The 15219-nt window shown below is 32.3% G+C and overlaps 1 protein-coding gene across 1 annotated transcript in view; it reads left to right on the top strand.

Moving 5' to 3' along the window:
* LOC129231088 (filamin-A-like) overlaps nucleotides 1–7103 on the top strand; it is a 130143-nt gene extending 123040 nt beyond the window's left edge. The window contains exon 51 of the mRNA XM_054865335.1: nucleotides 3531–7103. Coding sequence (XP_054721310.1) covers nucleotides 3531–3838 — 308 coding nt within the window. The 3' untranslated portion in view covers nucleotides 3839–7103. The remainder of the gene's footprint in view (nucleotides 1–3530) is intronic.
* Nucleotides 7104–15219: the final 8116 nt, after the last annotated feature.

Genomic DNA, 15219 nt, shown 5'->3' with positions numbered 1-15219 from the left:
TGTTTTTAACTAATTTCAATCTTAAAATGTAGGTATGTCTTCAATTTGAAATTCGTTGCTGCTTACGGTCATTGTTGAACAATGATTTTATAAAAATTAGTAACGTGACGAAAATCATTGAGAAGAGAGATCTGTTGTTTTTTTTTCTCGAATATGAACAAAAAAATTCTACCTTTTGTTTTGAGGCTTTTTCAATAATTGGGGGATTTAAAAATTTTCTATTTTGGTAACTTTTTCTCGCTTCGTTAGGAAAATTTGCAGATTTTTAATATTATTTAGCCTGATCGTTTGACATAACTTTTATTTTCGAGGTAGACCGATTGAAGCCTGAGTGACGCAGCTATGAAATAAACAAATTAAAAATTCTTTATTCAAAAACAAATAAAGAAATAAATGTAAAAGTCAAATAATATCCTTTGTAACGGTTTTTCCATGAATTTGGTGATTAATTTTCAAAATTGTCTGATTTCTCTCAAATGCTCACTTACTTATGGATAGTTGTTACAACAATTAGCTATCTACAACCTTTGCTATAAAATGTTTTGCAACAAATCTCTAATATGTAGTAAAAAATAAATAAAACTCGACTGCCCATTAACTTTTTCCACAACAATCCGCAAGTCTAAAATTTCCCTTTTTTTTTGAGAAAAAAAAATTAAAAGAAAAAGAAAAGGAGGACAAAAAGGGGGGGTATTCTCCGGTCAGATTAGATTTTTTGCAGATTTTTAAGGTTCTGAGAGTCATTTTCTTTTTTTTTTTCATATAAAAAAAATAATAAATAAGGCAAGAAAAAAAACTGACCGGTCTGGGAGTTCTTTTAAAAAGATGTTGCCGGCCCGCAGATCAAAAAAGGTTGAAAAAAAAGCCAATTTCGTGCTTAGGTATTATAGCAGTCACTGGCGTAATCAGAATTACCATCTGGGAACTGGGCCGTAGCCTACGGCTCCTGCTTTTGAAATGCTCCCAAGTGATAAGATTTTGATTTAGCCAATGGCTAAATCCAGTGGCGCACATGGCAACCCCGCGGTGCGGGGGGGGGGGCGCAAGAAGTATGAGGGCGTACGTTCAGAAAAATAAGCACTATGTTGAAATTTAAATCTTGCGGGGGGGGGGAGAGCATCAAAGTCTATCTACGCCCCTCTCCCCATCTTTTAGTCGGATCCTGCATTTGATTTTGATTTCAGTTACAGTTGAGGTAAACCTAACCTGAGAGCGTCGTGATGTTATCATTAGGATCTGCTCAGCCTTCAAAATGCTGCCACGTTAGGTTTGCCCCATCTACAGTTACATTTTGTAAGCAAACTCTTCTTCAATTGTAAGTTTGTAGACGCCGGTTCCGAATACAATATAACATATATGAAGCATTCAAGTTTATCGTTTAAAAAAAATGCAATTGCTACTGAATTTTTTGCCGGCTTGAAATTATTAATATAGAACAGGATAAATTATAAATGTTTCAGTCTGAATTTCATTGTTAGAAAACTTTGGTTTTAAGTTGGTTGGAACCAAGGAAACACTAGCACATCCAAGTAAATGGGTGTGAATCAAGCCATACGTGATGAAAGTTAATGCCCCAGCTTTTGGCTACAATATTAAAATTTATGCAGCAAAACTACAAACCGTTAGTTTGTAAAAAAAAAAACATTGCTTATCATAGTATAATCATGTAGCAAATACTAAGCTTCGCAGTTTTAATAAGCTATCTAATTATCCATAGAATATAAAGAACTTCATGTTAAAGTTTGTGGTAAGGGAAAGTTATTCCATCAATTTTTGTTTCTTTTTTTAAATCTTTTTTTTTTAATTTTTAAATTAAATTGATTTAATTGCGCAGTTTTAAAAGTTGAACAGCAAATTTCAATAACTAAACTAGTTGACTATCATTTACAAAATATATAACGTCTGTCTGAACATAAGTAAATATTTCGGAATTTCGTAGTAAAATGCTTAGAGGTCCTTTTGAAGCTAGGAGAATTTCAAAATGGTTTTCAGAACAAACCTAAGAAAAGAGAAAGCCAAAATGAATACATTCCAGCTGTCATCGTCAACCTACCCCTTGCACCTCAGGGACAGCGTTCCCTCCCACTCTTTAGAAACCATCGCGTGCTGGATCCCCATAATGGCTAGATTGATCAAGCAGAAGCTCCTTTGTAAAACGAAAGGAGTAGCAACCCAGGAGGTCCCGGAACCAAATGCATTGCTGGGAAGTGAACATTTCTCTTCAAAATGTTTACGCATAAAATGACCTTTTTTGGCGAAGAAGTTCTCACAGTAAAGAGGTTAACAATATCCAACAGTCAAAATAGGAATATTTAATAGGTTGTAACTTCCCTATTATTCTGGAAAGTACGGATCATGTTTAGTGAACGTATTCTTTAAATATGAAAATTTTTGATTTTGTCATAATTTATGTTTTAAATGTATAACATGCTGTATGCACAGGGTTGTTTACTATATAAATAAAATTTTCATGTGACATAGTAGGTATGCATTTTTAAGGAAAATGCAATATCAGCATTCATTACCAACTGTTATAAGTTTACTACAAATCTGTAATGTCTTCTATATGTAACACGATTTGAATAATATGCTCCTATAAGCTATTAAATTTCTCTTTTACTTTTATATTTTAAAGTTAAATTTGATTTTAACTAATAATAGTTGTTGTCTTGTGCCAGCTAAGCTGGCAATTTTGGGGTGCACTGCTTCACTTTTCCACCTGTATCGAAATTTGGTGTGAAGTTTGATATCCACAGTACACACATGCCTTAAGGACCCATTTATAGGGTAGGCAACCAATGACAGCATAACAACACAAAGAAAGGACAAGGACAGGATAGAGAAAATTACATCCACGTTCGAGTTGGAATTCAAACCCAGAGCCTTCCAATCCGCAGTCTGACCGGTCAACACCAGAAATAGTAAAACTCTTATACTGCAAAATTAGTTATATTAAAGATGCAATTATGCCCTCCTTTATTCTATGAAATTTCTTAAAATTCTAACTGAATTTTCTTCTGGATTTTCATACAGTGTATACTTCTACATTCTAATCTCTTTATTTTACACGAAAACATTACTACTACTTATTCTCTAGATTGAGTTTTTATTGTACACTGTATTAGAAGCATTAATTTTTTTTTAGGCTTATGTCGGACTTGATAAAACAGCTGTTGTGCAAAAAAAAAAAGTATTAAAATGTCTGTTCATGAATTTCTTTAAAAGATACAAAATAAATAATATCACAACTATGGTGGTTCACAATTGTTATGTGTAGTGCTTTTCTGTCATTTGTCATCTTGAAAAAAATTTTCTCTGCTGTGTTTAAAATATGTCAGTAGTCACATATCAATTCATGTTAACATGAAACCTTTTGCTTATTTTTATTTAATATAAAGCCTACTTTTTCAATTATTATTACAGAAACACTGATATTCTGCAGTTCATATTTGGACCATGTAAAAATGCAATAAATTTCTGTTACTTGTGTATTTTATGTTGGAGTTAATGATTTTTTAATTATCTAATAGGTGCATTTAGGGTGGAAATGCAACGTGAAAGTCAGAAAGATAGAACTATTCTCTGCAAATATGATCCTACAGAGCCTGGTGATTATAGGTTGGAAGTGAAATGGTCAGGAGAACATGTTCCTGGTTCTCCTTTTATGGTCATGATATTTGACACACAGGAAGAGCTTAATCATTATATACAAGGGCAGTATCAAGCCCAAAGTGGTGGTCCTCCTGCTTTACCACCAGCGGATTATTTTGGAGGTAGTTTAACATACAGTACTGGTTTTGGTCAGATGTCTTGGAGAGGATCTACAGCCGAGTTGTAAAATATGAAGATCTGTAACAATTCCTCATTCCAATTCAAAGTGCCTTATGTGTTTAAGTAATTTTTATTTATGTTCAGAGACTTTTTTGATATCAACAAGGATATATAAAAGCTAAAATGTGGATAGAAAATTTACATTCTAGCTTTATAAGGATAAGCAATTGTAATTCATGCATCTATTATATGTACATATGGTTGAGTAGTTGATACTTTAAATTTTATTCATTTGATGTTTTTTTTTTCTTTCAAAATATTTTATAGCAATGCTGCTAGTTTTTTGATATAGTTACCCTATTTGTAAGATATACGAGGGGGGACCCAAAAGTAACCGGATTTTTGTTCTAAAACATTTATATATTAGTTTATCCACAAAATTTCTTTAGTCTCCTTCAAAGCGTTCACCCTTAGATGCAATACACTTGTTAATTCTTTTTTCCCACTGTATGAAGCTCCCCTGGATCTCTCTAACTTTGACCATGTCCAGTGCCCTTTGGGAAGCAGATTTTACAGCTTCTACATCATCAAAACGCTTCACTTTAAGAATTTTTCATCCTCGGGAACAGAAAAAGATCACAGGGGGATAGGTCTGGCGAATACGGGGGTCGAGGAACGACTAGCAACCCTTGAGAGGCCAAGTAGCGGTTAATAGTGAAGGCTGTGTGTGCGGGAGCGTTATCATGGCGAAGGAACCATTCTTCCGATCGCCCGCACGAGCTCCAACTCATTCTTGTTTCTTCTAAAGTTTCGTCAATCGTAAAACGACGACTCTCGTTGATTTTTTGGCGAATTTTTTCAACGTTTTCATCATTTCGAGATGTTGAAGCGCGCTCAGAGCGAGCATGATCTTCAATATTCATGCTACCACGTTTAAAGCGCCCAAACCACTCGAAAACTTGTGTACGGATCATAGAATCGTTCTTGAAAGATTGTTGAAGCATTTGGTAAGCCATTCCGTTGCCGACTTTTCAAGCAGGAAGCAAAATTTCAATTTTACAGTTGTTCTTTTTAAATCTGCCATAATGAGTTCGCTGGCGGAAAGCTACACCTGAGAAAACCAACACTACGATCAGACGTTATCAACTAAACTGACGCCACTTGCACAACTGGTTTGTGAAGGTCTCTACTTGAGCCATCTAGCTGGAGAACACTCTACTACATCTATGATTGGCATCGCACCATTAGTCCGGTTTCTTTTGGGTCCCCCCTCGTATTTACCTCAGTTGTAATGTTGCAACTTCAGCATTGACTAATATTGCAAATTCTTCCTGGTGTTTGTCAATATCTCAACATGAGCGCTAGTAGGATGAATAGTGTCCGTTTTTTTTTTTTTTTTCATTTCAGGTAAATTAAATAAGTGCATATTTGCCATATATTTTAAACATTTTGAATATTATGTTTAGTTTTCTTAAATAAGTATTAATGAAAACAAAACTGCAGGTAAAGGTACAGGATAAATTAGTCGAGTGTTGGAAAAAGATAATTTAGCAAAAAAGTTTTAGTTTCTAAATGCTCTGCATATTGATTAAAGTTTGTTTCTTTTCTAATAATAAAATTATAGTTATAATAATTAGTTTCCAATGTAGTTTATTTTAAACACGTATTCTGTATGTTCAATATCATGTCTACTTTGTCTAAGTTAAGGAAAACAAGAACTTGTTTCACTCATCAACATTTATGATGAATGCAAAAAGCCGGTAGTTTCACGGGGTGCCGGCAGAGGATGCTAGGGGTTTCACTTGCATTCCTTTGGCTTTAAAAGTAGTAATAATAATTAAAAAAGAGTTGAAAAGAAAAATAAATGAAATACTAAATCAATATTCATATTTTTTAACTTTGCTTTGACGATTCATTAATATTATAAACAAATTAATATCAATTCATTTTAAAGAAGGGACAATCTACAAAATACTTAAAAACCTACAAAATGCATCACAAAAATCTCATCTTTAGGCCCATGAGTGCGTGTAGCGAGGACAAAGGGTTGAACTCCCCCCTCAGCTTTAAAAAATAAAACTTAATCAGTTAAAAAAGAACAAAGTACAAAATATTTTTAAACTACAACCTTGAAAGATATTGATCTCTTGTTTATGTCTGTTAATACCAGCAGGAGGGTGCACTTTCACCCCCCTGGCTTTTAGAAATAAGTTTAAATAATTTAGAAAGGATAAAATACAAAGTACTTAAAAAACCCCCACAAAATACATCATGAAAAATATTAATCTTGCATTTATGCATGAGTGCCAGGAGGGGTGAAAAAATAAAATTCAATCAAAAAAAGACAAACTCCAAAATACTTTTTAAAATATAGGAATATTACCAGAAAATATTAATCTCATGGTAATGTCCACCGGCATTGGCGGGCAAGGGGTGCTCTTTCATAGCCTGGCTTTCAAAAATAAGTGTATTACAAGTATTTTGTCCTTTTTTGAGCAATCAAGAAGATTGCTGATTGATCTCTTTAAAGAAATAAATCAATCAACAAGAAAAGGAAATTAAAAATAAAGAAATTTTTCTGGTGATTTACATGCAGGTGCATCCACCCCCTTTCATATAGTTCTGCTGTCGTCCCGGTGTGAGTTACATTGTTTTAAATAAAGAAGGTAATTTACTATCAATCATACAATACATCTTATTTACCACAAAAAAGTTTTTTTTAATTTTTTCTTATGAACAAAAAAGTCCTTTAAGGATTGAAATTAATTGGTTTCGATAATTACTACTAAATCCACAATTATAAATATTATTACGAATGAATGTATCTATTAATGTCTGTTTTCCTCCATAAATCATAAACTTTTTTTCCCCTGTATACAACATTTTTTTCACTATTTTCTAATTTGTACAGATAAACTGCATGCACCAAGGTTGCTTGGTACTTTCATTTTCAAAGAAATGCAGAATTGGTGATGTACATATGCATTCCACTTTTTCGTTTTAGAACATGATTGTGCAATCCGGCCATACCCATTTTACTTCATGCATTTCATTGATGTTTCATAATTTGTTCTGTAATTGGCAGCTTTCATGATATACATTTTAACACTAAAGGAATCTCATTTTTGATTGTATAATATTATTTATTTTAATTTTTATTAGTTTGTACAATGTTTAACAAGACTCAAACTTTTATTTATTTATGTCTCATAAGATTTCTTTATTCAAACCAATTGAAACAAATTATCACTTACAAATGCATATGTTTTATAAAATCATTATATTGGCTGATTCGATATACTTTTACTTCTAACATTTTAAAATTTGAAAAAAAAAAACCATATTAAAACATTTTTTATGTGAAGCTCAATATTAAATCTTATATTTCCAGAATGGTTACACTTTGAAAGAAACTCCAATTTTTTTTTTTTTTACTTCTGTTTCATGCTTTTAATAGATTTCATTCATACTTTTTAAAGCTCATGAAAATCATATTTTTTGTGAAATTTATTAGTATTTGTAGTTTTGTAAAAAAAAAAATTGAAAATAAAGCTTGTTGTGTTTTATCATTGTTTCATTTCTTTTCTTCAAAATTTTATGATCATTAAACCATCATAATTTTTTTTATGTATTGAACTTGATAAAGTGAGGTTTTTTAAACAAAAATGTGTATTTTCTCTTCATTGTATTACCTGCCTTCACTAAATCCTTTTTCAGGCTAGTTCAAAAATTGTAAAATACTTTTTTTAATTACTATATTAAAATTCCATTGCATAATTTCCATGAAGATTCTAAACATAAACAAAACTAGAAATAAATTCAATTTTATTTTTTGAACTGTGTATGACAATTATGCACAGTTTTATGATTCTGGGGACTATATCTGATGCAAAATGTAATGTTGTATTTAAATATAAGGTGCTGAAAAAGAGAGTTTTGATGAAATATAAAGAGTAATTTACCTATCTAAGCGAACATGATTAATAGAATTCTGCTCTAAGAAGGAGAAATGTACACTCCTGTTTGTGAAAATTGCAACACCACGAAGGACTTCCGCGAATGAGCTGAAAATTGCAGGAAATGTAAAGTAGGGCGTGATATGCAAATGATTAGAATTGCAGACCGGTAGCGCATGCGTATGCTGAGCAGCGCCCTCTGAACGGCGGATCGAACTGAATATAAATAGACGACTGTAGCAAGGCGTGTATGATTATCGGTGGTTATATGCTTGAGTTAACTGGATCTTTACTGTGCCTCTTCAAAGAAAGAAAGCGAAATTTGAGCAAATTTCGGAGTTTGAACGGAGCAGAATCGTCGGCCTTCGTGAATCTGGATGGTCTTATCGTGCAGTAGCCACTCGTGTGCAGCGTAACAGCAGCACAATCACGCGTGTTTGGAAGCAGTGGACGGAGCGTCGGACAGCTCGGAAATTCGGGAGTGGGCCCCGAAATGTGACGTCAGCTCGCGATGACAGACACCTGGTGCGTGCGTATGGCGCTGACGGATCGCACAGCTTCTTCTAGACAATTGGCAGTACAGTGGTCAACAGCTACAGGTGTTTCATTGTGTGCTTCATCAATTCGGAGACGTCTGCTGCAGCGTGGGCTACGCGCAAGGATTCCTCTCACGCAAAACCATTGCCGACTGCGGCTACAATGGGCCAATGTGCGTAGGAGCTGGCGTGGTGATTAGCAGCAGGTCGTCTTTTCTGACGAATCCCGCTTTAATTTGTGGCACCATGATGGCCGAATTCGTGTTAGGCGCTATGCTGGTGAACGGCACATTCCGGAGTGCATTATCGAACGCCACATTACACGAACACCCGGAGTTATGGTCTGGGGTGCCTTAGCATATCATGGACGATCACAACTGCTACGAACTGTGGGCGATTTGAACAGTACCCGATACATAAACGAGGCTTTACAGCCGCAAGTTATTCCTTTCCTGCAAGGATTGTCAGGGGCTGTATTCCAGCAGGATAATGACCGTCCACATGTCGCCAGGACTGTCAAATCCTACCTTTATTCGCAGCGGGTACAGCTTCTTTCTTTGCCTGCATAGTCCCCGGATATGTCACCGATTGAACATGTGTGGGATTTCGTTGGGCGGCGTCTCGCTCGTGATCCTCGTCCTGTTGCTTCGACAGACGAACTTTGGTTGCGCGTACAAACAATATGGAATACTTTTCCGCAGGCAGATATTCAAACTTAGTTTCACTCCATGCCGAGTCGTGTATTGCAGCTCGTGGTGGTCACACAAAATACTAATTTCTATCTCTTTTAATTGTTTGTTTGGTTTGAAAATGTAATCATTTATTTGTACCATTACCTCTTAAGTATATGTATGTATTTTTTTAATATCTTTCGTAAATTTTGAATTTATTAATTTTTGAATTTCATTAAAATGTACTTTTTTTTCACTTACCGGCAACGCTTTAAAATGCTATAATTCAAATTGTATAAAAACTACCGAGTTATGTAACAGCTCATTTTGAAAAAAATTGCTTGTAGGTTAACTTGAGACAGTAAGAAGCAAAGAGATGTAAGTGAACATTTCAAGTTTCGAGTAAAACTCATTTAAAATTGCGGTCCTAGGTAGGCTTTCATTGAAAAGTTTTTCTAAATCATGCAGTATAGCAGATCCTACCAGTAGTACTATTTTTTGCCCTAAGACAGAGGAGAGGTTCATGTACCATTTGTACTGGTTTTCTCCAAATTTTTAATTTTGACACTTGCATCCCTTTGTTTCTCACTACCGCAATTGAGAAACTTCTAAATGTGCAAAAAAAAAAAAAATTCATTATTACTTAAAGTATTTTGCTACAAGGAAATTATTTCTATTGCTCTTTAATTGGATTTCCCCAATTCATTTTTTCTAAGATGTTATTTCTCTCTTTAATTTATTTATTTCAAATGGCAGAGAACTTGACAAATTGAAGAAAGACAAACATAACTAAAAACTAAAAACAGGAAAAAAAAAGTCATTGTATCATTCAAGTTCTTGCCTCCCAGTACCTTTCAACCAACGCCTCCTCGTTTACAGATTTGGATATTTGCCGCAGTTGTTCATGAAAGACAAAACTCTAGAAATTTTCGAATTAAAAGTAATTTTAAATAAAAAAAACAAAAGAAGGTGCCCATATTTACACATTTTCCTCTAATAATGTATTTTTTCCTATTATTATTAACATTATTATTACTGTAAAACCAACGCAACTTTTAAAGTAAAAGTAGCAGTGTATTAACATCAGTGAAGAAGTTTGACATGGCTAGTAAAGTTTATTGCCTCCATGTTTACAATACTTAGAGATTAATTGCGTAGCGTCACTATTTTTTCTGTAGCGATTGTCCTAAATTAAATGTTACGATTTCCCAAGTCTTCGATTAAAATCGAAAGTCTTCTCTGCCTTTTACGTCATCAAATGAGGAACATCCGTGTTCGAATTCGAAGAGGTTCCATATCAAAGCCAAAAATAGAAGTTTTGAGTGCCTCGCTTTTTGAAAACATTTCATAAATACGATCTTTTTATAAACATTCTCGACTGGACAATTTTAAAAGTTCCAATTTATTTCGTATTTGTTTCAGTAGCTTTGCTCTTATACCAAACAAACTACAGATATTCATTCATCCATTTCAGGATTTTCCAAATATTTTCAATTCGAGAGAGTAAACTTTCCCATTGACTTCTTACAGGACTCAAACGCGGTTACTAAACCGCAATGTTTGGAAAACTAAGATCTATCTTCAACTTTTAGGAGCTAAATATTGTTTTCACTGGTTTAAGGAAATACGTTTTGAAGGAATTAACTTTTTTTTATCGTCTTTTCTTAGTGGAGAAATGTGGGGCAAAGTGAAATGGTTGGGATGACCGAGTTTTTTCAAAATGAACAAATCGGAAATTTGTTTTGAAAATTACAAAACATAAAGAAAGAACATTGTTTTTTTTTTAAATATAAAACTTGCGTTGAAACAGTATTTTTTATTTTTGGCAGTAAATTTGAGACTTAAAAAAAAAAAGATATAGACCCGCATATACCACAAAATGTTTTAATCAAATAGAAAAATATTTAGGTCAGTCACACGAGGCCTAAAGTTTATAATTTTCTACAAAAAAAAAAAAAAAAAATCGTTTTCTCTCTCTACATTTTTTAAATTAATGAAATTGTTTTGAAAAATGTCAAGTTGACTGACGTAAAAAAATTATGTTGAACATTATAGTTGAAAAAAACTTTTACTCTTATGCAATGTTTATGTCTCCCACATAGTACAGAGATAAGGGGATTCTTTAAAGTTACATCTTTTATTATAAACAAATTAACTACATTAAGAGGAATAAAAAAATGCTTCTGACACTATTCCTACTGTTTATTCAAAATGACCTCCCGAATCCGAATTAACTTTTTTTTATCGTCTTTTCTTAGTGGAGAAATGTGGGGCAAAGTGAAATGGTTGGGATGACCGAGTTTTTTCAAAATGAACAAATCGGAAATTTGTTTTGAAAATTACAAAACATAAAGAAAGAACATTGTTTTTTTTTTTAAATATAAAACTTGCGTTGAAACAGTATTTTTTACTTTTGGCAGTAAATTTGAGACTTAAAAAAAAAAGATATTTTTCCCTTTTTTCATGAGACAAGTGAAAAATATAATATTTTTCTAACGAAATATTTCTTATTCGATTATAAAACATATTTTTGATCAAAAGAATCAGTAAAAGGTTGAATGAATAAATGAAACGTTAAAGAAACATTAAACGATTAATTATATGAATAAATCAATTATATATGAAGAAAGATAAATGAGCGAGAAAAAGAATGAATGAATAAGAAAATAAGTGAATCAATAAATGAAGAAATGTAAATGAATTAATTAATAAATGAAAGCGTAAGTGATTTATATTAAATGACTGAGTGAGCAAATGAAACAAACTATTTCATATTGCCCCACTCGACTAATTGTACAATTTATTTAAAATACAAATAAGCTCAATATTAACTAAATTTATACTGTATTGAATATTAGGAGGCCTCAATCAATATTTAAAATTTTAATAAAAATAACTTTATCATTTTATAGTAACAAAAATATTTTTTGACTTACAACAAAATATTACAATATGAGAATAATTTTTTTAAAAATTGCCTTTATTTCGAAATGCTTTTGTCTTCGGCGGTATTTTTTTCCTGACTGAAATTGACTACATATGATGCTCTATAGTTAAAATAATACCAGATAGGTGGAGCTAAAAGCAGAGTAAATATTTAACCATTTCACTTTGCCCCGCAACTTCCTTGGCCCCATGTTCCCCTACTTGAACTTCGATAACACATCTGAAAACGAGATAAGCAAATATACTGCAAAGTAAAACGTTAACGTCATATTTAAGAACTAAATATTGTTGTTAAGGTCCTTTTTAAGAAATTAGCTTTTGAGGAACTAAATTGTTTCATCTCCTTCTTTTGATTCTTAGTTTTATCAGCGCCCACTTAATCGAGGCGATAAAAATTAAGACGGTCGAAATCACTTTTGGAAATTAAGTATTCTAATTTCTATTCTTTAGGAAATTAAGTAACTTTGATCATTTTTTGCCCTCCCAGTAACCACCCACTGCTCATTTAGGGCGTATTAAAAAAATAACTTTTTTTTGGAAATTAAAAATTTTAAATTGATAAAAAGTTGCCCATACAGACCCGCATATACCACAAAATGTTTTAATCAAATAGAAAAATATTTAGGTCAGTCACACGAGGCCTAAAGTTTATAATTTTCTACAAAAAAAAATCGTTTTCTCTCTCTACATTTTTTAAATTAATGAAATTGTTTTGAAAAATGTCAAGTTGACTGACGTAAAAAAATTATGTTGAACATTATAGTTGAAAAAAACTTTTACTCTTATGCAATGTTTATGTCTCCCACATAGTACTCAAAGATAAGGGGATTCTTTAAAGTTACATCTTATATTATGAACAAATTAATTACATTAAGAGGAATAAAAAAATGCTTCTGACACTATTCCTACTGTTTATGCAAAATGACCTCCCGAATCCGAATATCGTCGCCTTAGAGCAACAAAAAGACATCTAATCCCAGGAATAACACTAAGGTATCCTACTGTTGCTCTGAGGCGACGATATGAACATCACTCACCACTTTTTGGAAATGGTGCCATTTTTTTTCCCCACTTTCGACAGTTTTATTTTACCATTATTTTGATTTGAAGGGAAACAGAGCCTTAAATTGAACGTAACATTCCTCTGAAGGGTTAGAGATATGATAAGTATGAAAACATTAATATTTGTAGCAAGGAGAGAGGGGGGAGGGGGGATATTTCTCAATAAAATATATTTTTTAAAAACATTAATGATTTAAAAAAATATTTTAGGGGGTATAAGCCTCGTATCCGAAACTATATTCACGTTGTAAAATGAAAAACAAAAAAGAAAAAAAAAAAATCTTCGAAGCGTCGCACGTTGCTTACGAATCGCACGACCGATCTTCAGTAAAGAAACTTACATTCACAGATGTAATTAAGACTGAAAATTTAATTAAATAAGTTTATAATATAGCATTAATATGTATTTATATTCATGGTTCAAGTTTTGAGTTTTTATGTTCAATTCTTGGAATAATATGCTGCTAGGTATGAAAATATTTTCTCACAGTATAATCAAAACTTTTTTTCATTCATACAGGAGCGTCAAACTTACATTTAAAATAACTTATTAGGGAACAAATTTTTAAACTAACTTTATAAAAAAATAAATAAATAAACAGGGGAAAAGGGGGCTCATGTGAACAATTTTCTTCATTTCTTGATTTTTCAAAAAATGTTATCAATTTCTCAACGTAAAAGTGTCTCCATGATTGAATACACTTTTCTTTGTGTCATGGATTTTTTTGGGGATTTTTTAAAAAAGTTTTTCTTTACTTTTTGGTATTTTTAAAAAACGTAAAAAGTGTGCAGTTTTTCACATGTGCCCCTACAGGAGGACACAAGTGAGCAGGCCTGAGGCACATATGAACACGGATAAAAAATGCAGGAGAAGCATCATATTTTAGAGGGAAATTCTACAATATGAAACATATACCTAAATAACAAATACGTTGAAGGGTTTATAACCTATACTGCGTCAGTTTCAATTGTACTGTTATTGTTTCACTAAGGAAATATTTTCCCCGAATATATACCTGCGCACTGTCAAATTCTGAAGTCTCGTAGCCTGTTCCGATCACTGAATTGACTAGACAAAAACTTATATGAGTACATAATACAAAGAATTTTATTTATGTAAATTTATGTAAGGGTTACTCCTATATATATTTTGCTTTTAAGCTTCAAACATTGTTTGATAATTTATTTTAAAATGATTTTGAACTTCATTTTTTAATTAAATGACAAATATTTTGTGTCTTTTTATTTCCTGTAAGTATAATATGACACTAAATTATGGATCAAATACTTATGTAGTAATAAAAAAATTAAAAAATAAATATTTAATATTTTCATTTTTTATTTTTATTAATATTAATATCAACTGACAATAAATGTACAAACTGATTGTAGGAAAATAATAATTATAAATGTTTGCACATTTTTTAACACAATATCCTACACTAATAATATTAAGGAGAGAGGCTATGGGAACTGTTCACTTGTAGCCCTAGATGTTGTGTTCACAAGTGCCCCATCGTCTACTTTAGAGCTAATTCGTAAATTGTTTTTTAATTTTATTAAAAAAATTCCACATTGTCATAACTTTACTTGAATGTTCATACAATGGTTCGTAATAGTTAGATTTAGATTAGCAGTTAGTTTTAAAAAAGTTATCTCGTGAAGAAGACAGTGATAACATTTTTTCCACGCCTGCGAAAACAAAGAAGTTGCCACCAAAGAAACATAAAATGGCTCAGAGTGCTCTAAATGTTTATCCAAGAGGTAAAACTGGTACTGTCCTTAATTGAGAATTTTTCCAGATTTTTTGCTTGAAGCGATCTTAGTAAAACATACCATGCTCACATGTGCCCCGTGTTCACATGAGCTCCCTTTTCCTCTAAATAAAAAACAATAAAAATTTTCTAGTGGAAAAATCCTTATTAGCAGTAAATTATATCAAGATCTGAACATGTAAACTCAATACGAAAACAGAAACATTAATATACATTAATTTTGTATTATAAACGCATCTCATTTCATTTATAATATTAATTGCATCTGTGAATGTAAGCTTAATTACTGAAGATTCGTACATACAATGGGTGATGCTTCCAATATATTGTTTTTTTTTTTTTTTTACAATGTTAACATACTTTCGGATTCGGAGCTCATACGAGGGAAGCCTATGCTCTGATTTTACACCGAAAAATGAGAGAGGAAGATAAACGAGAAAAAAAAGCTCGTTTTTGACATTTAAATACTGGGGGGGGGGGAGAGAGAGGAGAATACTCCCAT

This window comes from Uloborus diversus, chromosome 10, assembly GCF_026930045.1.
Source record: "Uloborus diversus isolate 005 chromosome 10, Udiv.v.3.1, whole genome shotgun sequence".
NCBI classification, from domain to species: Eukaryota; Metazoa; Arthropoda; class Arachnida; order Araneae; family Uloboridae; genus Uloborus; species Uloborus diversus.
This window is presented reverse-complemented; position numbering and strand designations above follow the sequence as displayed.